At 49.6% G+C, this 25,636-nt stretch overlaps 1 protein-coding gene across 1 annotated transcript; it reads left to right on the top strand.

The window, feature by feature from the left end:
- The first annotated feature begins 2,537 nt into the window (after positions 1-2,537).
- On the top strand, positions 2,538-15,419 carry LOC309528835 (cysteine-rich venom protein-like). Its single transcript, XM_082216558.1, has 5 exons — positions 2,538-2,606; positions 5,559-5,704; positions 14,154-14,248; positions 14,332-14,420; positions 15,282-15,419. The coding sequence occupies exons 2-5, from the start codon at positions 5,600-5,602 to the stop codon at positions 15,290-15,292; spliced, it is 300 nt and encodes a 99-aa protein (XP_082072684.1). The 5' UTR covers positions 2,538-2,606; positions 5,559-5,599; the 3' UTR covers positions 15,293-15,419.
- The last annotated feature ends 10,217 nt before the right edge of the window (positions 15,420-25,636 follow it).

Raw genomic sequence — 25,636 nt, 5'->3', positions numbered from 1 at the left:
CCCCAAACAGCCTTTGAAGTTCCAATTTCTGCTTCTGATGCAGCTTTTTATTGGAGACATGTGTGAGCCGGATGGAAGCTGTGAAGCTGACTGTGCAGGTCGGTACGGCCCCCTGCTCTGCTGCATGGGGCAATGAACCTGCATTTAGGGTGCTTAATTCTATTCCACTAAAATAATTGTGACTTCAAAGCCTCGACTGTATTACGCTCAGCGAAATTATAAAATGATTGGGATTTAAGCGGTTTAAGGGAAAGGACCTGCCTACTATCTTCATTCAGTAAAAAGCTAAAGGTAAAGGGACCCCTGACCATTAGGTCCAGTCGAGAACAACTCTGGGGTTGCGTGCTCATCTCACTCTATAGGCTGAGGGAGCCGGTGTTCGTCCGCAGGCAGCTTCCGGGTCATGTGGTCAGCATGCCAAAGCCGCTTCTGGCGAAACCATAGCAGTGCATGGAAACGCCATTTACCTTCCCCCTCCAGCGATACCTACCATATTTTTTGCTCCACAAGACCCACCTTTTTCCTCCTAATAATTAAGGGGAAATGTCTGTACCTCTTATGGAGCGAATGTGTGGTCAATTGCTGGCTCCCTTTCCGGCTTCTTGCCCAGGTCTCCATTGTTGAATGTTCTGCAGATGGAGGCTGTTTGTTCTCCAGCGACATGGGACTGGCTGATTAGATTATCTGTCTGGAAACTGTAGAAATGCTCCCTTATCTTTCCTAAAGAAGCTGCAGAACTGTGAGTTGAACCCCATAAAAACAGGATTCCCCCCCCCTTTGCAAAGTAAGCTCAACAACTTTGAACTGATCCTCAAAAAAGGGGCTTTTCCCCTTTGCAAAAGAAGCTGCACAACTGTGAGCTGATTCCCCCCAAAATGGGGCTTTCCCCCTTTACTCCTCTAAAAACTAGGTGCGTCTTATGGTCAGGTGCATCTTTTGGAGCAAAAAATACGGTATTTATCTGCTTGCACTTTGATGTGCTTTCGAACTGCTAGGTTGGGAGGAGCTGGGACTGAGCAACGGGAGCTCACCCCGTCATGGGGATTCAAACTGTCAACCTTCCGATTGGCAAGCCCAAGGCTCAGTGGTTTAGACCACAGCGCCACCCTCGTCCCTCTTCATTCAGTATTTGGTGCTTAATGCTTTGATTCCAGTCCAACAAGGGGGAAGGTGGATCCATGTGGGGCTTGCATATAAGCATCCCAGCTGAATAGGGACCCCCACAGCACTGGCGGAGGAAGCGGGGTGCAGTGAATGTGGCTTGCCCTGGCTGTCATCCCTGGGGGGGGGGGTGACATCGCTGCCCTGCCCCCGGGACGCTTAACCTGCCCCTGGGGGCACACCATGTGCACCACTCTGGTTACCGGAGCAGCTAGCTCCACCTCTGCTCCACAGGTTCCAATGGGTACAAGTGGGGTTCCCCTCTCTAATTCTGCTGCCAGATCTGCGCAACCCCACATTTTAAAAAAGAAAGAAAGCTAATCTCCTGCTTTTGAAGGAGAGCTGGGAGTACAGATCCAATCCCCATTCCCCACCAGTTGCCTGACTGGTAGGATTTTCCCTGTCGCGTGTGAGCATGTGTCCAGGCTTTCTCTGCAGCCTGCCAGTTTGAGCAGATATGGGGCCATTCCTTTTGCGGCCGCTAAACTGTGCTATTCCTCACCCACAGAGTTGATCTGGCACCGTCACTGTACAGTGGAACCTCTACTTACAGACGTAATCCATTCCGGAGGTCCGTCTGTAAGTCGATCCAGATCGCTGGTAGAAGCGTCGTTGTGCGCAGGCGGATTCAGTGGCAGTGTGCTTCTGCGCATGTGCACAAACGGCAGAAGCTGCTTCTGCGCGTGCGTGAATCATGGCAAACCCGGTATTTACTTCTGGGTTTGCCACGGTCACAACTTGGATCGGGGCCAAGTAGAGGCGGTCATAAGTAGAGGTTCTACTGTATAGCTGTCATCTTATGCTGAAGACATACCTCAGATAAGATATATTTTATGACCCACACTATTCTTCCGATTGTAAATTGTTTAAACCTATTTTAGTACGTACTGTGTGTTTTTTTACACGCGGGTGGCACTGTTGTCTAAACCACTGAGCCTAGGATTTGCCAATCAGAAGGTTGGCGGTTTGAATCCCCGTGACAGGGTGAGCTCCCGTTGCTTGGTCCCTGCTCCTGCTAACCTAGCAGTTCGAAAGCACGTCAAAGTGCAAGTAGATAAATAGGTATCACTCCGGTGGGAAGGTAGATGGCGTTTCCGTGTGCTGCTCTGGTTCACCAGAAGTGGCTTAGTAATGCTGGCCACATGACCTGGAAGCTGCATGCCGGCTCCCTCGGCCAGTAAAGCGAGATGAGCGCCACAACCCCAGAGTCAGTCACGACTGGACCTAATGGTCAGGGGTCCCTTTACCTTTGCCCTACCCTGGGACCTTACAGCTAACAGTGGGAAATAAATCTTATAAATAGTAGTGGTAGTAGTAATGTATTCTCTCTCTCTCTCTTGTTTACTTTGAAAAGACGTGGAGTGAGAAGGCTGCTGCTAGTGCTAAAAAATATGTTTCAAAATGTCGATTTAGTAACAGTCCCGAAGAGGACCGAAAATTGGGTGGTAAGTCTACTAGACATCTCTTTTATACTTTCCAAATAAAAAGTCCATGGAGTTTTCTTGGCAGGGATACTGGAGTGTCTTGCCGGTTCCTGCTCCAGATGGATCACATTTAGTCAAAACTCTCCACTATGACCTGTCCGTTTTGGGTGGCGCTTCATGGCCTAGCTCATAGCTTCTCTGAGTTATTCAAGCCCCTTTGCCACAACATGGCAGTGGTCGATGAAGGAGTGCTCTGGTCCATGGGGTCACGAAGAGCTGGACACGACTAAACAACAAATAAAAAGTGTGCTAGACACCAAGGGGAAACAGTTCTTTGGAGGGGGGGATTTTGAGCAGAAAAGGGAGAAAGGGGAAGCAACCCCCTCACAATAGCTCCTCAATGGCAGGCAGTTACATATCTCCTCACAAGTCACATAGAGTTTCATCCTATGTTCAGGAGGGAGACACGGGCTGTGTCCCCACTGGGTGTTAATGCACACTGGGCAGGGGACAGATCTGGTTTTTGCACGATTTTGTGCACCCCCCTCTACACTTGAGCATTTTCAGTGTTATGCCTCTAAAATAAATCCCGGTGTTTGATCTCCTCAAGTCCAATGACTACTCCCTGCCCCCACAGAGGTTCCAGAAATCTGGATCCAAACATAGGCATGTTTGCTAAGGAGACATTTGGACTTCTAGTTTGGTCCTCAGTAACAAAGAAACGAGCTTCTGGCTTCTGGTGTTCTCATCAATGACTGCCGAGACATTGGAATGATTGAGAAGAACTTAATGGCATCCCCTCCCACACATAATTGTATTTTTAATGGCATTTAATCAAACGTGGCCACAGTTTAAATACATTAGGTTGCTATTTATTAGGTGTATACACAGGGGGGAAATCAGTTTGGTTCCAGTCTCAGTACTTTAGAAAGGAGTCCAATTCCCCTTAGATGGATTCAGGGAACAATTTGGGATTGAGTCAAAGGCTCGCTTTGGTGAAACTTTGGGGCAGCTATCAAGTGGCCGGGAAATAATCAAGACAACATGATATCTCATGAAATAGCTAGAGACTCCAAGTTTGCTCAGCTTAGGTGGGTGTACTCTTCTCCCATCAGCTGCTCTGATGGTGCAACCTTGGCTTCTGAATCTCTGAAGCACCCTCAAGCTGTGGGTCCAGCCAGCTCCACTTTGGATCATTTTGGGGAGTACCTGCACCATTTGGGGGGAGGTTCAAATACCGCCAAAGCAGGAGGCTGCAATTTGGTATTTGGGCTTCATCCAAAGTGGATGCATATCTCTACAACAAACTTAGTTGGTCTCTAAGGTGCTACTGGACAATGTTTTTATTATTTTGTCTACAATATATGTAACTTTTGGCTATGGTCTATGGCTGTGTGTGCATTGAAACACAACTAGCTCATTCTTTCAGTTCAGATTGAAGTCAGTTGAGAGGGGAGGGACACATCAAAATGCAGTACAGTGGTACCTCTGGTTACATACTTAATTCGTTCTGGAGGTCCGTTCTTAACCTGAAACTGTTCTTAACCTGAAGCACCACTTTAGCTAATGGGGCCTCCTGCTGCTGCTGCGCCGCTGGAGCACGATTTCTGTTATCATCCTGAAGCAAAGTTCTTAACCCGAGGTACTATTTCTGGATTAGCAGAGTCTGTAACCTGAAGCGTATGTAACCTGAAGCATATGTAACCTGAAGCGTATGTAACCTGAAGCGTATGTAACCCAAGGTACCACTGTATTTCATAAAGGCAGCAGGATAAATATGGATTGCAGTCATGTGTATAAAGGTAAAGGTAAAGGGACCCCTGGCCATTAGATCCAGTCGTGGCTGACTCTGGGATTGCGGCACTCATCTCGCTTTATTGGCCGAGGGAGCTGGCATTCAGCTTCTGGGTCATGTGGCCAGCATGACTAAGCTGCTTCTGGCGAACCAGAGCAGCGCACGGAAACACCGTTTACCTTCCTGCCAGAGCGGTACCTATTTATCTCCTTGCACTTTGACGTGCTTTTGAACTGCTAGGTTGGCAGGAGTAGGGACCGAGCAACGGGAGCTCACCCCGTCGCGGGGATTCGAACCGCCAACCTTCTGATCGGCAAGCCTGAGGGGCTTAGTGGTTTAATCCACAGCGCCACTGAGGAGATATGATAGCCATCTTCAAATATCTCAAGGGCTGTCCCATGGAGGAGGGAGCATTTGCACACACAGGCACACAAACTGTACGCTCATTGAATGTTAGTAAAGGTAAAGGGACCCCTGACCATTAGGTCCAGTCGTGACCGACTCTGGGGTTGCAGCGCTCGTCTCGCTTTATTGGCCGAGGGAGCCGGCGTACAGCTTCTGGGTCATGTGGCCAGCATGACTAAGCCGCTTCTGGCAAACCAGAGCAGCGCACGGAAACGCCGTTTACCTCCCCGCCGGAGCAGTACCTATTTATCTACTTGCACTTTGACGTGCTTTCGAACTGCTAGGTTGGCAGGAGCTGGGACTGAGCAACGGGAGCTCACCCAGTCATGGGGATTCAAACCACCGACCTTCTGATCGGCAAACCAGAGATGCAAATGCACTGGAATCAGAGTAAATTGTGTGTGTGTGTGCGCGCGCACACACACACACACACACACAACCAAAATGTCAGTACATGTCCAAATTTTAGGGTCAGTTTTGTAGCTAATCTTGACAAATCTGCACCAAGCAAAACAGAGGGCTCATCCAGACTTGGGCTTATCGTGTGCCTAGAAAGCTGGATCCCAGCATTTTCCTGCTTGTCCTTTCTAAGCATGGGCTCAAGCGGTTTTGCCATCGCCCCAGGAAAACCCCCACTTTAGCAATAAATAAGAGAAAACCCGATTGATGTTTGCTCTGATTCAGCGGTAAAGATCAGGTGAGGGGTGTGGTGGGGGTGCATGGAGAAGCCTGGATGAGCCCAGAGTTTGCAACGACATCCCTTCTTCTTACAGATGTGACCTGCAGTGAGAATCTGTCGCAAACAGAGACCGCCATGGCCTGGGGAGACATGATTGAAGCCTGGGCAAGCGCACAGCAGTACTTCAGGTTCGGCAATTTGCCAGCTGACAGGGAAGGAAGCATTCTTAGCTATACTCAGGTACAAACAGAAACACCCAATGAATCTAGGATGCAAGACGGTCTTTTGGGAATAAAAATAATGTACAGAATATTTGTTGTTTGAGTAATGATTCTGTTATTCTACCTGTGTGAAGCTTTGGTAATATGCGTAGGCTGTGAACTATGTTCTGTTCGTGCTATGCCATTTGGCCCTCTCTGTGGGGGGGCACAGTGGGGCAGGAGGGCTCTGAGAGCCAGGCCACCAGCAGAAGCAGCAGGCTGGTTTCCTACACTTTGCTTAATAATAATACTAATAATAATACTAATAATAATAATAATAATTTATTTATACCCCACGCATCTGGCTGAGTTTCCCCAGCCACTCTGGGCGGCTCCCAATCGAGTGTTAAAAACAATACAACATTAAATATTAAAAACTTCCCTAAACAGAGCTGCCTTCAGATGTCTTTTAAAAACAGGATAGTTGCTTATTTCCTTGACATCTGATGGGAGGTCGTTCCACAGGGCAGGTGCCACTACCAAGAAGGCCCTCTGCCTGGTTCCCTGTAACCTCACTTCTCGGACTGAGGGAACCACCAGAAGGCCCTCGGAGCTGGATCTCAGTGTCTGGGCTGAACAATGGGGGTGGAGACGCTCCTTCAGGTATACTGGGCCAAGGCCATTTAGGGCTTTAAAGGTCAGCACCAACACTTTGAACTGTGCTCGGAAACGTACTGGGAGCCAATGTAGGTCTTTCAGGACTGTCTTGGCGGCCACTCCCGGTCACCAGCCTAGCTTCCACATTCCTGTTTTAAACAGTGACACTAAGGGGCATAATTATCTCTGTTTTACTGATACAGTTGTTTGTCTATGGTTCTGTTTGGTTCTGTTTTCTGATGGTCACCAATATGGCTTTTTCATTTTATTTTTAAGCTGAAATACATATTTCTCCCATGGGACTAACTAATACGTTTTTAGTTTTGCTTTACATGCTCTTCCATATCAGTGATTGGGTGACAGTTTTCCGTTTCCCCCTCTTCTGTGTTTGATGCAGAGAGGACCATTCCCTGCCCTTTACCGACAATCATGGTGTTCCCATCCACATTCACCCAGCCACCACTGCTTAAGCACACTGCATGCTTCTCCCTCCCCTTTTATGTGTTCTCACAGAATCACAGAATTATAGAGTTGGAAGGGACATCGAGGGTCATCTAGTCAATCTCAACAAAAGCATCCATGACAGTTGGCCATTCAACCTCACCTTATGCAATATTTATTTTTAGACATGATTTATTCATTTGTCCAAATCTTTGGTCTTTTCTCTCAAACTGCAACATATCACAATTACGGCATGTTGGATTTTTCATCTTTCAAATTCCAAAAATGAGGTGTGCTAAAAAGTTGTATCGTGACTTGGGAATTCAAAAGATATTTGGGTTAAATTAAGATAATTTAGTTTTGATTGGGAAGTAAAATGTGTGTGAAATTGCATAGAAATTGTTTAAAAAAAGATTGCCTGCTTGCAGTTATTATTCCTATCTTTTCTCTCTCATTCATAGATAGATAGATAGATAGATACACACACACACTTATTTTTATTATTTAGCATTACTTGACATTTTCAGAACATAAAATTAAAATCTTTTGGTTTTTCGAAAGCAATTTACGTGCTTCTTCATCAAATGTAGACTTACCAAGCTAAATGTTGTCCAATAAGAAAAATAATAGCAACTTTGAATTCCTCACACCCAAAAACATATTTTTAAGATCCCTCACTGAATAAATTTGCAAAAAGTAAGTTTCATCCCATAAAACGAGGCACCCTAAATTTTCATATGACCCCCAACTCCCATCAAATCACCACCTTTCCTTCCTTCCTTCCTTCCTTTTTATCTCAACAAAGAAACATTACTTAATATTTTAAACCCTATATATCCGAGAACTTTAATGGCAAAGCGTGTTCTCACTAGCAGAGAGCACGTGTTGCGGTTGGGGAGCAGGCCACCATCATGACTAGGCAAATTTGGGGAACCCAAGCCGGTAAAGGGTTAATTGGGTTGCTGGGGATTTTTGTATGTTGCTAATTTGGAGGAGGGGTCAGAGTCTATAAATTGAGGAGTTAGACTAGGGGACGTCCTCTTGGCCGTTTTGCATCGGATCACATGGAGCACTTGGACAATCTTCTCATTGTCTGGTTACATTTCTTTATTTCCCCTTTCCTTTTAATCCTCTCTAGTCCCTTAAATAATTTAATTTCCCTCTTTTCCTGTTCGATTTCCCACCCCACCCCTTACCCTGCCCTGTGGGAAGATTCTCCCTGTATCTGTGGCTTGCCTTTCCCAATAGGGAGAGAGCCCCATTTAGGGGCTTTCTTTCACAAAAAGGTTTCCTCCATTTCGCTTGTTGAAATGGTGGGGCTAGTCAGGGCTGTTCCCAGCTTAGCTGGTATCACTTTCGTTTATAGAATCCCTGAAGATTGGCTTTATTTTGAGTGTGTGCAGCGCTGTTGGCCAAATTTTAAGCTAGCCTTGGGTGGGAGCACTATTTGAGTTCTTTTAATATTGCTATGAGACTAAGATTCTCAAGAGCTGAAGCAGGGAGGCCTATTCGGCCTGCGCATAACTTCCAAGCCTAAGTCTGCTACAGGTAGCAGTTAATTGTTAAGTCTCTGACACGTGATTCATTCTCTCTATGTATCTGCTTCCAGGCCCAGTTGCTGCTAATGTATATCTGAGGCAGACAGAGGGCCCCAGAGGCTCCCTGTGCCTCCAAGGACTATGAGCACTCTGTATATGCTCTTGAACTATGCTGTTTCTGAACAAGTTTATTTTCTTTAAGTTTGTTTTGCTCTGATAGTGGCGACTGCCATTTTAGAGATGAGCCATTGTGGCTGAGTGGCTAAAGTGCAGGACTAGGACCTGGGAGACAGGGTTCATATACCCCTCTTAGCCATTGTTATAACAAAACAAAACAAACTCTTTTGAGTTATTCTGTTGCTGGGTAGTTGGGCCCATTTGTGATAAAATAACTTTGGGTTTCTTGAAGGGGTGCTTCCCTCTAAAAGGGCAAGCAGGGGTACCCGGACAAGCTGTGGGCTACCTCAACTTTGCTACTTCACTGGAAACATTTATGCCTGGCCTAGAAGGTGATCTTAGGGCTTTGCCCTAGAATTCGATGGCCTGGAAGCGTTTCCGGCCTGAATAGTGTCCCCATGTGGTCCATGAAGCATTGGTTTCACTGGGTCAGCGCATAGTGCCGGTAATGCCTAGGTTGCAGGATTGGTCCCTGTATGGGACAGCTGCATGCTCCCCCATTGCTCTACCTGGACACTTAGGTCATTTTGGTGGTTACCTCACTGCAAGGGATGTAACGGGTGCCACATTTGCAATATGCAACTGGGAGAAAGCACCTTTGCGTGCCCGCATTGCAGTTTGCTCTGTGCGTTGCAGAGCACGGCACTGCACGGGCTGCAATTGCATTGCATTGCTAGGAGATTTGCAGTTGCATTGCACGGAGGGTGTGTAGTTGCATTGCACGGAGTGTGAAGTTGCATTGCACGGAGTGTGAAGTTGCGTTGCATGGAGTGTGTTGTTGCATTGCACGGAGTGCGTGTGCATTGCACGGAGTGTGTAGTTGCATTGCACGGAGTGTGTGTACATTGCATGGAGGGTGTAGTGCATTGCACAGAGTGTGGTTTTTTTTTTTTTTTGCATTGCACGGAGTGTGTGTACATTGCATGGAGGGTGTAGTGCATTGCACAGAGTGTGTTTTTTGCATTGCACGGAGTGTGTGTGCATTGCATGGAGTATGTAGTTGCATTGAACGGAGGGTGTGTGCAGGGCATGGAGTGTGTAGTTGCATTGCATGGAGTGTAGTTGCATTGCATGAAGGGTGTGTGCATTGCAGGGAGTGTGTTTTGCATTGAACGGAGTGTGTAGTTGTATTGCACGGAGGGTTTGTGTGTGCATTGCACAGAGTGTAGTTGCATTGCACGGAGGGTTTGTGTGTGCATTGCACGGAGTGTGTAGTTGCACTGCACAGAGCGTGTTTTTTGCATTGCACGGAGTATGTAGTTGCATTGCATGGAGAGTGTTTTTTGCATTGCACAGAGTGTGTGTCTGAAAAGGAAGCTGGCTCGGCGGCAGATTGGTTGGGACTCCTTCAGGGGTTCTGGCCAGCATCGGCCCTGTAAATTCACATATCATGATGGCAGCACAAGATGCCCCCTGCCCAAGGGGGGGCTGGAAGCTGGCAAGCAATAGCTCAATATCTTTTGCCCATATTCCCATTTTATTTAGGGAATCCAGTTGGATATCGTTGCTAAAACATGCCACTTGCCTATGGAGAAGCTGTCTGCCTTGAAGGAAGTTATTTTGTAATACTTCCTCTGTAGCAAGTGATGCTTCATCAGATCTGATCTTGCTGGGTCACTTAATTAATCTTCCCACTAGGCCAGGCTGCCTGCGGCCTGAGGTCCCCTTACCTTTGTGTACGCCTACCAAGCGTGGTGAAGGCATATATCAGGTGATGGTAGCAATTCCTGACCTGAATGTATGCAATAGTAGTTCGCCATGGCAGGATACCTTGAACCTGCACAGGGATTTTCAGGTTCATGCTGGTGCTGCTGGATCTTTGCCCTTTGGTTTTTATTTCAAGGGCTGCTGGTGAGCAAAGCTATGGCCTCAAGCCCGGTGTGGTGAGGCAATCATGTGACCTAACTTTTCTTGAGTTTTCCCCATTGTAGTAGCAGTTCACATGTGGCCCGAGGAGTTCAGTGACCATCGGATCTGCTTTTGGTCTGATAACCAGGTAGTGGTGAGCATCTTGGCAAAACAGTCCTCACGCTCTAGCACAGTCTCCGCCCCTCCGCTCATGCTTTCGAGCTGCGCCACTTAAGGTTTAATATTGTGCTTTCTACTCTCCAAATTACGGGATCCTCTAATGATGTCGCTGACACTCTATCCGATTTTCAGATGAAGCGCTTCAGATCCTGGGCTCCAGACTCAGCTATTGCCAGACTTTTCCAGACCACCTGCGGCATTTTGACAACAATTAGTAATTACAGAGAGCGGCAGTTTCCATTTCCCCTTTTGCTTTTACCTCTTAGGGGAAGGCCTGGATGGATTTCTTAGCCTTAAGCTGGCAGTTCTCAGCCATTCAGAAGAATTGGCCCCCATCCTCTGAGCAGATCCTGCAGTATTTGGTCCACCTGCTGCAGATTGGGCATGCGGTTATAACTATCAGAATTCAGTCCGCTGCAATGTCTGTTACACTGAAGCTTTATTTTTCAGAGACCCTTGTATAAAGTTTGCAGTGCGCAGGGCCTTGGAAGGTTGGAATAGGCTCCAACCTCATAGGACAGTGGGCAGGAAGTTGGTCAATTTTTACCTATGCAGTATCTGCATCAAGTTAAAACTTGTCTGCTGGTTAAAGATCAAGGCGAGACTCCTTTCAGTAGTCCATTGCATTTTCGCACTGAGGGTTGGGAAAATGGTTGTTGGAGCCAGCACGGGGCTGAGAGTCCAGAGGCTTATTGCTTCAGGACTTTTCCTTACCCTTTGGAGCTTGTCATTAGAGTTGGGAACGCTAAAACAGACTTAGTGGGCAGGAGTGCCACAATCAGGCTTCCCGCCACCGGTGAGGAGGGCCCTTGCCCAGTTATAGAAGAGAATATTTGGCTTTTATTCCCTGGGGGCTGGCCTGCTCCTAGTGCATGAAAATGGGTTCCCGTTAGCCAGACATCAATGTGCTTACGTCATGCACCAGTTATTACGGCCTGCGGCTTGCTTATCGCTGAACACGCCTCATTCCTTATGATTAGGTGCTGCTGCAAAGGCTGCACACTGGGGGCCTGTCAGTAGACAGGATTGTGAATACGGGTCATTAGAAGTCTGACGCTGACAAGGGTTATATCAGGAAGTGTCACAATGATGTCTGTGCTGATGCTTGTCTGTTATTTCCTTTTCCTCCCCCCCCTTCTTCTTCTTTTTCTTTTCTTTTCTTTTTTCATAGGAGCAGCTGTGCACATTTGGGCCACAGCATTGTACACTAGGCTGGCAAGCATGTTGACAAGTTTGGACTGGGGCGCCATTTCAGTCTTCCTGCCCATGTGAACATATACTGGATCTCCAGATGGGGAATACTTTGGGAGGAGATCCTTCCTTTGGTGCGGTCGAGTGTGACCTGTGCAGGTCCTCCCGCAGTGCTGGTGGTACAGCTGGGCGAGAATGTTTGCTGTCTTCCTCCAGCATAAGTTTGCATTCCTGCATGCAAGAGGGCTTGGATTGAGTTGGTGGCAGCTCTCCCTGGACTCAAAATAATTTAAGGCATTGGTTCAAGGTGGTATGGAGGGGGGGTTGGAGCACCTGTCCCCCCCCCCCAATGCGCAAAGATATTCCATTAAGGGAATCCAAGGATTCGCCATGCTTTTGTCGACCCCTTTCGAGGGGTAGGGCCATGCCAGAGTCCCTGGGAGCATTTGGGGTGAGCTTGAGTCTGATCCTGGTTCATTGCTCCCCCATGCTGTTTACTGGAACTGACGATATGGTGGGGCCCAGTCGTCAGTGCTGCCCTGCTGAGGTCAGGTGCAGCTAGTCTGGAACCAATGCCTAGACAAACTACCACCGAGCAGGCCAGGAATCATGTTAATAAGGCGGTGGATAATAGAATAAAATAAATAAAGTAAATAAAATAACAAATAAAATAAATAGGTCCTTGCTTTAGGTGGTTCTGCACCCTGCTAATTTTCTTCAAGGCTGTCGCCCTCTTTAGGGCAGATGGGGTGCATCTTTCCCCTATGGGGAACGACACCTGGCGGGATGTGATTGCTTTGGGATTCATTGCTCCCCCACAATGTTTGCTGGTACTGACGATATGGTGGGGCCCAGTCATCAGTGCTGCCCTGCTGAGGTCAGGTGCAGCTAGTCCGGAACCTATGCCTAGACAAACTACCACCGAGAAGGCCGGAAAGCGTGTTAATAAGGCAGTGGAAATAAAATACAGGTCATTGGAAATCGAATGCATTCAAAGGTTATGTTCGTTAACATTATTGGTGTCTTACAAATTTCGCTTGTTTTATCTTAGGTTTAGCAGCTGTCCGCATCTGGATGGTGGGGCACAGCATCATCCACTGGGCTGGTGTAGCAGCACGACAGTCGGAAAAGGGTCCAGGTCTTGGCCTTCCTCCACATATTCAGTTGTCTTGGCTGTCCAGACGGGGAATGCGCTGGCCGGAGCTCCTGCCTAGGATCCGGAGGCAGTTGCTATGGGAAGGACCCCCATCGGCCATTGTGGTGCAGCTGGGTGAGAACGACCTGGTTTCTACGGACTGTTTTTCCCTGCGTGCTGCAATTTTGTCGGACTTGGAGGCGCTGCGGGCAATGGTGCCAACAGCGAAAATATTTTGGTCAAGGCTGCTACAAAGGCGTGCTTGGAGGGGCAGTCGTTGCCCAGCCGCCACTGAGAGAGCCAGAAAACGCATCAACTTCGCAATGTCAAAAAAGATCTTGGAGCTGGGCGGAGATGTGATTTTTCATCCTGAGATTTCCTCTCAGAGGCCATCCTTCTTTCGAGATGATGGCGTGCACCTTTCGGCTTCGGGTAATGAGGCTTGGATAGGTGCGGTGGTGGCCAAGCTGAGGTCTTGGCTGGGGCTGTGAGTGGTTTGGCGGTGAGCTGTGGGCTCCATGGCGGTTAGGCATTGGTTAAATTGGTGCTTGGAGGGGTAAGGTGCCTATCCCTCCAAATGATGCGAATGGGAATTCCGTTAAAGGAATCCAGGGGCTTGCCATTCTTTCGTCCTTGTCCGTGGTGCCGGGCTTGGGCCGTGCAAGCCCCACCGGAACATGAGGGTGAGAGGTGTTGGACTGAATTCCCAGCCTCATTTCTCCCCAATACTTGTTTCCCATGCTGGCTTCCGGTGGTGCCCGGAAGTTTCAGCTCTGTCCTCGGGGGCAAGGACAGATAGTCATAACCGATGCCTAAGCAACCACTCACATTTTCTGTATTTAAATAAAGTTGTGGCCAAAATTTATGCCAAAAACCTTAAACAAAAATTAACGTGTGCTGTGTGAATTTTTGGGGGGTGGCACTGCGGAACTCAACACGCAAGGGTATTTTCTTCCTTGCAGAATGGATTTGGCAGTTGAGAATCAGATGTGTTGCTCTGTTGTGTATCTAAAGAAGTGTGATAGTTTTATATGTACGCAGAGAAACAATGTAAATGTTTAGGACTGAATATGCACATTTTCTAGCGCTGCCAATTTTGCCGCAATTTTACTCTAGAAAATGGTCTCCGGGAAGAAAAAATGGCTCCCTTTGTAAACATCCGGGAAAACCCGGGCGTATGGAACCCATATTGGAAATGGGGTTTTTTGCCTTTTCTTTTTAAGTGCAGAAAGTTAATCTTTTCATATCTTAAAGTGCTCAGTGTTCAAATGTAATTCTATATGGTTTCCTGGTTTGATGTGTTTTCCCTCTTATGCCCATAGCTCATTTGGCACAGTTCACATGAAGTTGGATGTGCGCTTGCTCACTGCCCAGAAAGTGCCTCCCCTTATTTCTACCTGTGCCATTTCTGCCCTGGGTAACTATCAGTTTTCAATACAGTGTTCTTAATTTTCCCTCCATGAGAGCCCACATTTATGCTCTATGGCTCTGTGATTTCAGCGGAAACATGATCGGCAAACTAGCAGAACCCTACAAAGAAGGCCCATCGTGCGAAGCGTGCCCTGGCAACTGTGAGGATAAACTGTGCAGTAAGTTACTTATATAAAGCAATTTCTCTGGACGCTGAAATTTGTGTTAGATATAGTTAAGCGCTCCAGAAACTTTTGTGAATGGAAGGCTAGTGGTCTTTCTAAGAGGCATCTATAGCTGTCTCACCACCCGGTGCTGAGAGCTGCCCTGGGGACTGAATCCCAGCATTTATTTACTGCCACAAATAAGGCTTTATTCGGAATAGACTTTGCAGGGGAGCAGAACTCTAAGCAAGGCCCTTTGGGAGATCATTGCGAATGACCAAATTTCCTAAAATAAACTGGGCCTCTTGGCCAGTTAATATAATAATAATAATAATAATAATAATAATAATAATAATAATAATAATAATAATTTATACCCCGCCCATCTGCCTGGGTTTCCCCACCCATTCTAGGCAGCTTCCAGCAGAATATTAAAATACAATGATTCATCAAATATTAAAAGTTTCCCTAAACAGGGCTGCCTTCAGATGTCTTCTGAATGTCAGGTAATTATTTATCTCTTTGACATCTGGTGGGAGGACGTTCCACAGGGCGAGTGCCACCACCGAGAAGGCCCTCTGTCTGGTTCCCTGTAACCTCACTCCTTGCAGTGAGGGAACCAGCAGAAGACCCTCAGCGCTGGACCTCAGTGTCCGGGCTGAACAATGGAGGTTAAGACTTCTTTAGGTAATTAGTGACCGTCAGTGCTAACGCTGACATAAAATAGTTTGCATGAAAAAGGATAAATCACCCAGACTGTTGCAGGACTGAAGTCACAGAGTCAAGAGATAGATAAATGGCAGATAAAAGGAAGTGTGTTTTGCTTTCTGTTTCTCCTTTTGTATCTAACTTTTCTTTCTGTTTGATCTATTTCAGCCAACCCATGAAGGCATGTTGATTTTTACGATCGGTGTAAAGAAATGCTAAAACACTTCAAATGTAGTGCGGGAATATTGGCTGAATATTGCCAAGCTAGTTGTCACTGCCAGACAGAAATTATTTAACATGTGCACATGAGTAAAGGTAAAGGTACCCCTGCCCGAACGGGCCAGTCTTGACAGACTCTGGGGTTTGTGCGCCCATCTCACATCTATTGGCCGGGGGCCAGCGCTGTCCGAAGACACTTCCGGGTCACGTGGCCAGCGTGACAACGCTGCTCTGGCGAGCCAGAGCCGCACACGGAACGCCGTTTACCTTCCCGCTGGTAAGCAGTACCTATTTATCTACTTGCCCCCGGGGGTGCTTTCGAACTGCTAGGTTGGCAGGCGCTGGGACCGAGCAGCGGGAGCGCACCCCGCCGCGGGGATTCGAACCGCCGACCTTTCGATCGGCAAGCCCTAGGCGCTGAGGCTTTAGCCCACAGCGCCACCCGCGTCCCGTGCACATGAGTACCACAAGCTTAATTTTCAGAGGGTCATTCTTCCATTTTTCACCAAAAAGCACAGAAACTCAGCATTAAAAAGAAACTCTCCCCTCTAAAACCGGTGCATTTGCATGCTATTGATTTTTTAAAAAGAGCATTTGCAAGAATTGTTTGCAAAAAAGAGTGACAGAAATATGTCAACCTCTGTGTCCACTTTGGGTTTAGCTTTATTTTATTTTTTAAAAAAACTATTATTATGTTTTAGAGAATGCTTCGAATACTTCAAAGCTAAATGTTTAAATATTGCAAATATTGCAAATATTGCACATATATCCCTACCCATCACATTCTAACGTTGCTTTATATTTCAGTTCCACACAAACCACTGTTTAGAATATTGTTCAGGAAGCTAGAAATTTGTTGTATAACTGCTTCAGATTGTGATTGTAATCATCAGGTGGTATGTTGTGGAACTCAACTTAAGTATAGCATTCCTATTTATTTTATGTTTAAAATTAGAAAGTGGCTGCATTAAACTTTTAAACAAACTATTAGACTTTCATTATTAAGTTTAATTTCCTTCTCTCATAGCTTTTCATCGGCTGTAAAACATGATAGTAATCTTGCAAAATAAATGCTTTCTCAAACTTCACTAATGGCTGTCAATGATCGCTCTTAATTCCCTACTTTTTAAGAACAAAGAATCAAGCAGGGGTAAAATCCTGCAGCTAATTAAATGCCAAGCGATGGTATGAGTTATTAGGAGCATAGGGTAAAGGTAAAGGGACCCCTGACCATTAGGTCCAGTCGTGGCTGACTCTGGGGTTGCAGTGCTCATCTCGCTTTACTGGCCGAGGGAGCTAGCGTACAGCTTCCGGGTCATGTGGCCAGCATGACTAAGCCGCTTGTGGTGAACCAGAGCAGTGCCGTTTACCTTCCCGCCGGAGCGGTACCCATTTATCTACTTGCACTTTGATGTGCTTTTGAACTGCTAGGTTGGCAGGAGCAGGGACCGAGCAACGGGAGCTCACCCCATCCCGGGGATTCGAACCTCTGACCTTCTATTCAGCAAGTCCTAGGCTCTATGGTTTAACTCACAGCGCCACCCGCATCCCTTATTAGGAGCATGCTGAGTGACAAATCAAAGAAAAATGGGCCAGAATGGGGCACCATTGCAGCAGTTCTTTAGGGGCTAGGACTTACTGTCAATGGCTTGGTGCTTATGACCCCAGGCACAACTGGAACTCAGACAGGAAGAAAGAAACCACATGAAACTCATGGTGGGATGCAAACAAGCCATAAATATTATTGCCTACAACTTCTTAACTGACAAATTACAAACACAAATCATCAGGTCCAGATTGCATTAACCTAAGAACTCAGGTTTGAAATGGTTGATCTTCTAACAAAAATATGTAACTGGTCCCTAACATCCATCTCCATACCTGAGGATTGGAAAGTGGTCAATGTAACACCAATTATTAGAGCAAATGTGGGACGTGTGTGGATCCTGGAAATCATGGCAGTTAGCCATGTCCTGTGGAAACTAGTGGAGAGTATTGTTAAGAACAAAAAAACCCAAGCATATGGAATAGCAAGCCTTGCTGAAGTAGAACCAAGGTCTTACTGACCTTTTAGAGTTGTTTGAGAGTGTCAAGACAGAGGTGATCCGCTTGGCATTGTGTATTTAGCCTTCAAAAAGCTTTCAACAAAAGTACCTCACCAAAGACACCAGAATAAGCTTAGCAGTCATGGGATAAGAGGCAAAGTGGCCCAGGAACGTCCTAAGTAACATGAAGCAGAGAGTAGGAACAATTGCACAGGTCTCCCAGGGAAGGGATGTGGAAAGCAGAGCCCTCCAAAAGTTGGCACTGGGACCTGTGCTTCTTAACTTGTTTGTTAATGTTCTTGAATTAGAACAGGCATCCCCAATCTGCGGCCCTCCATATGTTCTGGCCTACAACTCCCATGATCCCTAGCTAACAGGACCAGTGGTCAGGAATGATGGGAACTGTAGTCCAAAACATCTGGAGGGCCGAAGGTTGGGGATGCCTGAGTTACAGTGGTACCTCGCAAGACGAACGCCTCGCAAGACGGAAAACCCGCAAGACGAAAGGGTTTTCTGTTTTGGAGGCGCTTCTCAAGACGAATTTCCCTATGGGCTTGCTTCGCAAGAAGAAAGCCCATAGGGAAATCTCCGGGGACCTCTTTTAAATGCTGGTGGTGGGGAGCAAAGCCTTTCCCCCCCTCCGGCCTTCAGAAGAGGTCCAGGAAGGCTGGCGGGCGCCGAAAGGCTTTGCTCCCCACCGCCAGCATTTTAAAAGCAGTCCGGGATAGCAGGGAAGCGCTTCCCGCAATCGCGGACGGCTTTTGAAGGCAGGCGGGGGGAGGAGCAAAGACTTTCACCCCCCGCTCGCCTTCAGAAGAGGTCCAGGACCTCTTCTGAAGACGGGCGGGGGGCGAAAGTCTTTGCTCCCCCCTGCCTGCCTTCCCGAGAGAGCGGAGAAAGGCAGCGCGTTTCTCCGCTGTCCCGGACGGCTTTGGAAGGCAGGCGGTGGGGCGCAAAGACTTTCGCCCCCCGCCTGTCTTCAGAAGAGGTCCAGGACCTCTTCTGAAGGTGGGCGGGGGGCAAAAGTCTTTGTCCCCCCTGCCTGCCTTCCCAGGGGCTTTTACATCGCCCCGGACAGCGGAGAAGTCCTCCGCTGTCCCGGGGTTTTTTAAAATGTTGGGGGTGGGAAGAAAAGCCCTTGTGTCCCCCCCCAGCCTTCAGAAGAGGTCGGGGGACAGACTGTCCCCGGACCTGGTCTGAAGGCGGTTTCCATAGGAACGCATTAATTGATTTTCAATGCATTCCTATGGGAAACCGTGCATCGCAAGACGAAAAACTCGCAAGAAGAAAAAACTTGCGGAACGAATTAATTTCGTCTTGCGAGGCACCACTGTACAAGTTACCAGTGAGGTGGACAACTTTGCTTTCCAGTTTAGAAAAAAGTAAGGAAGGTAGTGGCTGATAACATTTTGGCTTGGTAGGGTTGCAGTTTTTAACCTTGATTTTTTCATTACAAAAGGATTTGTGTACCCAGGCACAGAAATCTCCACACAACCTGACTTTATTATTAAGGAATACACAAAACCCAAAACTGTTGGCCAAATGTTATACCATAATGTTATTGATTACAGATGCAAGAGGTTTGGCATGGGCATTGGGTACAATCATTAATGGCCAGCCTGTCTGCTGGCAGTGCCTGAAGTGCTCGACCTTTTGTGAGGAGGTCCTATGACATACAGTGGTACCTCTGGATACGCACAGCTCTGTTGGGTATCCTTCGGGTTACGCACGTGGCAAACCCAGAGGTATTTTTCTGGGTTTTGCTGCGCGCGCATGCACAGAAGCACTCTATCACGCCATGCGCATGTGCAGAACAGGCACCTCTGGTTGCGAATCCCTTGGGATCTGACCGGAGCTCCGGAATGGATCCCGTGCACAACTGGAGGTACCAATGTATATCAAATAGGATCGTCCTGATGGGATTGCTGATGTGAGACCATTGGCCCAGCCCCCACGTGGGTGTCCAGACAGAAGCACCTCCTCCCAGACACTTAACAGGATACACCTTTCTTTGGAGGGGCAGGCAGAGTCTACAACCTCCCTCCCTTCCAACCAACCAACCAACCAACCAACCAACCAACCCTAAGGTCAACCCAATGCCAAAGCTGAAACAATTGCTATGAGGTTGGCGAAATCCCCAGGTTGGGCCAATTTAGTCCAGTACTGTAACCAATGACATCGCTAGCAAAGTCAACTCAATACAAGCAAGGCAATGTGGAAAGAAAGGGAGATTTGACAAGGAACTCCTGCAGAGGGTGGAGGGGGCTGGGGGGGGGCGATGGCCCTGGGCACATTTTTTGAGAGGGCTCAATGAGGGCGCCCACAACAGGCTCCCTCATCAAGGCCAGAGCTGCAGGGAGGGAAGCCGTGCCTGAGCTGAGCTTTTGGGGCTTAGCGCCAGCATGCGAAGGAGCCATGAAGGCCTCTTCCGCACCCAACACTGCCAGCTGGCTGCAGTGCCAGGCCCAGGTCAGGCCATCATTTTGACATCACACAAATACTGACTAAAACACACTTGTGAGAGATTAAAAATGCCTTATCCAGAAAGCAACATTTCGGCAGGACAGGGGAATCTCCTGATTATGCAGAGACTTTTCTTTTCTCTTTGTGAACTGGCTTTGTTTCCATAATTGTGTGCCCAGGCAGAGAACCCCCCCCCCCGGCCCCAAGAGACCACCAGAAGGAACAATGACTCGTAAGAGTGTGTTATGGAATAAAAAAATGGCCACAACTTTATTAAACCTTTCAGATGTAGGAAGACCTTGGCTTAGGCATTGGGTGTGTATCCCTCCCAGCCCCCCAGCCGGGGGAACTGGGGCTCCTCAGGGTGAATGGGATATGGGAGGGTGCACAGCAAGACGCTTGTGTATGCTGGCAGCCCACCTCATATTCCTGCAACGCAGGGGAGTTCACTGACAACCTTTCAGTATATGGCCAGTAACTCCCATATACAAACCCCTTAAAGAGGGGACCCTGGAATCGCCACCACGTGGGGGTGGGGTGAGTCACCACTTCACGCTCCTCCCCTATTTAGGGAAGATAGACTAAAGCAGTGGCGTAGCGTGGGGGGTGCAGGGGGGGCCGGCTGCACTGGGCGCAACATCTGGGGGTTAGGGTTAGGGGCGCAAATCCACGGGTTAGGGGGCGCAAATTACTTGCCTTGCCCTGGATGCTGACAACCCACGCTACGCCACTGGACTAAAGGATTCCACCCAAGGTCTAAAACCGCCACCCGAGACCGCAAAATCAGCGTCTCAAGGGGCGGCTGGACACATGAATAAAAAGTTGTCCAGACCCCCCAAGGCGGACTCTCATGAATTTACGTGTTTCTGAAACAGGGCAAGGTCCAGGTTAAGAGAAGGGAACCGAAAGTAAAGAAAAAAAATGAGAGGCACAAATACAAGATGGGTGACACCTGGCTTGAGAGCAGTACATGTGAAAAGGATTTAGGAGTCTTGGTTGACCACAAACTTGACATGAGCCAACAGTGTGACGCGGCAGCTAAAAAAGCCAATGCAATTCTGGGCTGCATCAATAGGAGTATTGCCTCTAGATCAAGGGAAATAATAGTGCCACTGTATTCTGCTCTGGCCAGACCTCACCTGGAGTACTGTGTCCAGTTCTGGGCACCACAATGCCACTACCGAAATTCAGGAGGGGGTGGGGTTGCGGGCTCACGACCCCGCCCACACTCCCGCGAGGCTGGCCCCAGCCTCACGGGAGCTGGGGATTCCCTTTATTAGCATACCCACGCCCTGCCAGCCAATCGGCTGGCGGCGGGGGCGGATCTTCTAGGGCCATTTAAGGTTGGGGCAGCCCTCGGCTCGCCCCTTTTTCCTGCTTTTCCCACGCGGTTTTCATCTCTTCGTCCTTCGTTGCGTTTCTCGCCGATCGCCCCTTTCACTTTCCGGAGCTGAAGCATTGCCGGGATCTCTCTCTTCGCGTCCTAAAGCTTCCGTGTCGTGCGGCAGAAGCCTGAGCGAGCCTCCAGCGGCGCCAACTCCGCAACAGCGGCGGCGATTGTCCCGCTGGCCAGCTGATCCTCCCGCCGGCCAGCTGATCTTCCTGCCAGCCAGCTGATCTTCCCGCCGGCCAGCTGAGCTTCCCGCCAGCAAGCTGATCGTCCCGCCGGCCAGCTGATCGTCCTGCCGGCAAGCTGCTCTTCCCGCCGGCCAGCTGATCTTCCTGCCGGCCAGCTGATCCCGCCGGCCAGCTGATTTTGCGCCGCAGCCTTCCCCCGGAACCTTCCGCCACCGCTGGAGTCTGCGTCCTCCTCACGCAGGTTTCCCTTCTGGTCGCCGTGACGCTGAGGCTTCTCCCCTTTGCCCAGGTTGTATCACGTCTATTTTGGCGGGGCTGCGGGGCAGATCTGGGGCGGGCTTTCCCGGGTCCCGAGGTCCGTTTTGCTGCGTCTGAGGGCTTTTCGGGCAATTTGTGTGCCTTTGAGTGCGTCTGGTTTTCTTTCCTCCCCCTCCTTGCGAGTCGTCGGTGGCCGGTCTTGCTGCTGGCAGCACGCAGTTGAGGCCGGTTGCCAGCGTCCAGCAGCCTTCCGTAGCTAGCGACCGGCGCCATTTTGAGAGCCACGTGGCTGGCCTTGCGGCCGCCATCTTGCTACAGGCAGACCCTGTGGGATCATCCCTCTCCAGCTGTGGCCGCAAGCTTGCTTTGTGCCAGGCAAGCTTGCCTTTAGTAGCAGCCTTATTTGCCTTATTTGCCTTGCGCCAGCTTGCCTTTATTTGCAGCTTTTGTCCTTTTCCAGCTTTCGTCCTGTTTAGTGCTTTGTCCTTGCTTCCTTGGATCATTAGCAAATTTAATTAACCGGCCGTGCGTCTTCTAAGTGCTGGACGTGGGGGAGAATAACGTATTATAATACAAAGCCAGCTTTGTTCCTTTCAATCGATATTCGGAATTAATTAAATTGGGCAGAGGTAATTCATTAGTGATCTTGTTGAGCCTTTCAACGTCGCAAGCAGGATTAATTTCTTAGATCCTGGGCTGTATATTGCATGATTGTTTTAATCACTAAGGTCCTTAATCCATAAGGTGCTGTTTATATAAGATAAGGCTTAGTAGGAGATAGAAGCTTTGGATCATCGAAACTCACTTGACCACTCCTGCGTTAGAGTGAAATAAATTGAGAAGCAAATAATTAAATAATTTAAAATAAATAAATAAATAAATAAATAAATAAATAAATAAATAAATACCACAAAACTAAATAAAGCAGGAATCCAATAAGTGGCGGGTGGTGCTGTGGGCTAAACCGCTGAGCCTGGACTTGCTGATCTGAACGTTGGTGGTTCAGACCCCTTCACGTGCGCACTCTCTCTCGCTCATCCACACACGCATACTGTCAGGGCTGCCACCCAGTCCCAGCTCACATAGGACCAAGTCCGCCAGCGTTCACTTTATAAGAGTCTTTATTAAGTTACAGGTTTCATTTCCGAACTGCAGCGTGCAGCTCTACACCTTCTGCCCTAGGTCGGCGAAGACCCGTCTGAGTCCCCGCCTCTTGCACACCAGCTTAATACCCTAGCCTTGCTCCACCTCCTTCGCCTCTCCCTACGTCTCTGGGTCCTTCTGCCCCCCTGGGCCTCCTCCCTTCTACTCTCCTCTGACGCTGACCCCCCTGATCCTTCTGCCTCCTTGCGGCGGGCTTTAGGACCTGGCTCACTCTCCGGGCTGCTTACTGCTCCAGCTTCCGCTGCATTTGAACTTGGCGCGCGCGCCCAACTCTCTACTTTCCTCTTAACCGTTGCCTCGCTCTCTGAGGAGGGCGTGACCACCCCTGACTCGTGCCCTCCCTCCTGCTGACAGCCTCCGGAACCCGATGCCTGGCTACCTTCCTCCCTGCTGCTCTCAGTCTTGAGCGTGGGTCCCGACTTCCAGCTGCTGCCGCCCTCAGTTATGAGCGTGGGTCCCGACTTCCAGCTGCTACTCTCTGAATCTCCTCTGTTCCCTTCCTCCTGGGGTGTCCCCCCGGATCCCCCCCTTGCTCTGCTCACTGGGGCTCCCTTTTGGGAGTCCTCTGACTCACTGCTTAGGCTTGGAGATCTCGGGTCGTCATCATCACTCATTTTCCCTTCGGATTCCTCCCCCTCGCTCTCTGCTTCCTCCCTTCTCTGCGTCTCTGCTCCTGAACCCCTGACATCCATCCCCCCCTCGAAGCCCCCCCTTCCCCCCTCCCCGCTTTCAGGTGTGGGTGCTGGGTGCTCCATCATCACGGGAGGGAATGCCGGATACAGTTCGCTCCCCGTGGTTGGCCGCCAACTGAAGACCTCCGAGTCTTCCTCCTCGCGGTCGCCGACGTTGACCTGTTCCGCTTCCATCTCTGTACCGCCGTGCTCGAACCCAAGGTCCTCCCCGAACACGTCCATGTCAGTCTCTGCGTCGGTCGCTCGACCTGGCATCTCCAGCCACTTCCGGCGCCATTGCTCCTCCGGTCGATCGTCCCACCAATACGAGGTGTCTGACGCCGAACCCGCCGGCGATCCTTCTGGGGAACGGGTGCTCAGTGCGGGTTCCCCGTCCGAGTCGAATCCATGGAACGTGCTGGAAGAAAGTGTGGGCGTGAACAGCCAGTCGTCGAAGAAGCTCGCTGGCATGGGTCTGTGTGGGAAAAGGGCATGAAACTCGTCCTTGAGCAGGGGTTCCTCCAAAGCGTAGTCTGGCACCCAGCTATTGGCGCTGGCCCGGGTGCCCTCTCTGGCTAGGAGGTATTCGACTCCCTCTTCCCCCCATCTGGAGTCCAAAATCTCCGTGACCTCGTTGATGGGGTCTTGCTGCGTCACCCCTCGCGTCTCCGTCCGCTCCCGGAACGGACTCGGTGCCGTCCCTGGCTCCTGGAATCTGTGAGGTGCCTTGTAGGGAGTGAGCACCGACCTGTGGAACACCGGATGCATTCTGGAACCCTCCGGCAGCGCCAGTCGGAAGGCTACCGGGTTGATCTGTGCTTCGACTTGGTACGGACCAATTTGCTTGTGCCCCAACTTCTTCTTGGCTAGTGACCTGGTCGGCACTGCGTGGGCTGCCAACCAGACCCAGTCTCCCACTTGGATCTCTTCGCCAACCCGCCTGTGCTTGTCAGCTTGCACCTTGTAGGCGTGCTTAGCTAGCTCCAGCTGCCGTCTGAGTTGATCGTGTACCGCCTGCAACTCTGACGCGAACGCGTCCGCCGTCTGTGGTTCTCCGTCCCCCATTCTCTCCCGTCCCGGGAAGGTTCTGGGATTCCTCCCATTGTTGGCGAAGAACGGCGTCACCCCTGTGGACACGTGCTTCGTGTTGTTGTAAGCGAACTCGGCGAGCGGCAGGTAATCCACCCAGGTCGCAGGTTGTTGATTGGCATAGCATCTCAGGTACTGCTGCATGATGGCATTGACCCTCTCTGCTTGCCCGTTGGTCTGCGGGTGTCTTGCTGATGCCAGATCGACCTTGACATTTAGAAAACTCATCAGCTTCTGCCAGAAATTCGAGACGAACTGGCGCCCGCGGTCGGACAGGATAGACCGCGGCAGACCATGCACTTTGAACACGTGATCTATGAACAGTTTGGCGGTTTGTTCCGCCGTGGCCACCTTCGCACACGGAATGAAATGTGCCATCTTGGTGAACAAGTCCACCACCACTAGTACAGCTGTCTTGCCTCTCGAGCTGGGTAGATCCGTAACAAAGTCCAGGGCCACTCTCTCCCACGGTTCAAACGGCGTTTGCAGCGGTTCCAGCAGTCCCGCCGGTGGTTTGTGCACCGGTTTGGCCCTCTGGCAGGTGTCGCACCTCGCAACGTAGTCCGCGACCTCCCCTCTCAGTCTGGGCCACCAAAAGTCCCTTGCGACTAATTCCACCGTTTTTTCCGTGCCAAAGTGCCCGGCCGTGGGTGCGTCGTGCAGCTGCTGCAGTACCCTGGCGCGAAGTTCGTCTCCCGGCACGTAGATGGCCCCTTTACGTAAGAGCAAGCCGTCTCGTATCTGGAACTCGTCGCCCTTCGCCGTGCCCTTGTGCACCTCTGCCATCTTCGCCTGCGCGAAGGAGTCGTCCTGCAACGCCCGCCGCACCGCATCCAGGTCTACTGTGGCTGAAGCGCACGCCCACGCTGTTGGCGCGAAGATGTGCATGGCTGCCGCTGGCGTCGCCTCTTCGAGGTATTGCGGTTTGCGGGACAGTGCATCCGCCATGACGTTGGTGTCGCCTGGGACGTACTCTATTCGGAAATTGAAGTCAGCAAAGAACTCCGCCCAACGTATCTGCCTCTGGTTCAGGAAC

This window comes from Podarcis vaucheri (assembly GCF_965113315.1).
Source record: "Podarcis vaucheri genome assembly, chromosome: 3".
Lineage (NCBI taxonomy): Eukaryota > Metazoa > Chordata > Lepidosauria > Squamata > Lacertidae > Podarcis > Podarcis vaucheri.
The sequence above is the reverse complement of the archived record's forward strand: the minus strand, read 5'-3'. Positions and strand labels throughout refer to the sequence as shown.

Excerpts from the sequence above, each read along its gene's own strand:
- LOC309528835 (XM_082216558.1), top strand. The coding sequence starts at position 5,600 with ATGGCCTGGGGAGACATGATTGAAGCCTGGGCAAGCGCACAGCAGTAC. Across the intron at positions 5,705-14,153 it reads GCATTCTTAGCTATACTCAG|CTCATTTGGCACAGTTCACA; the intron begins GTACAAACAGAA and ends TTATGCCCATAG. Across the intron at positions 14,249-14,331 it reads CTGTGCCATTTCTGCCCTGG|CGGAAACATGATCGGCAAAC; the intron begins GTAACTATCAGT and ends CTGTGATTTCAG.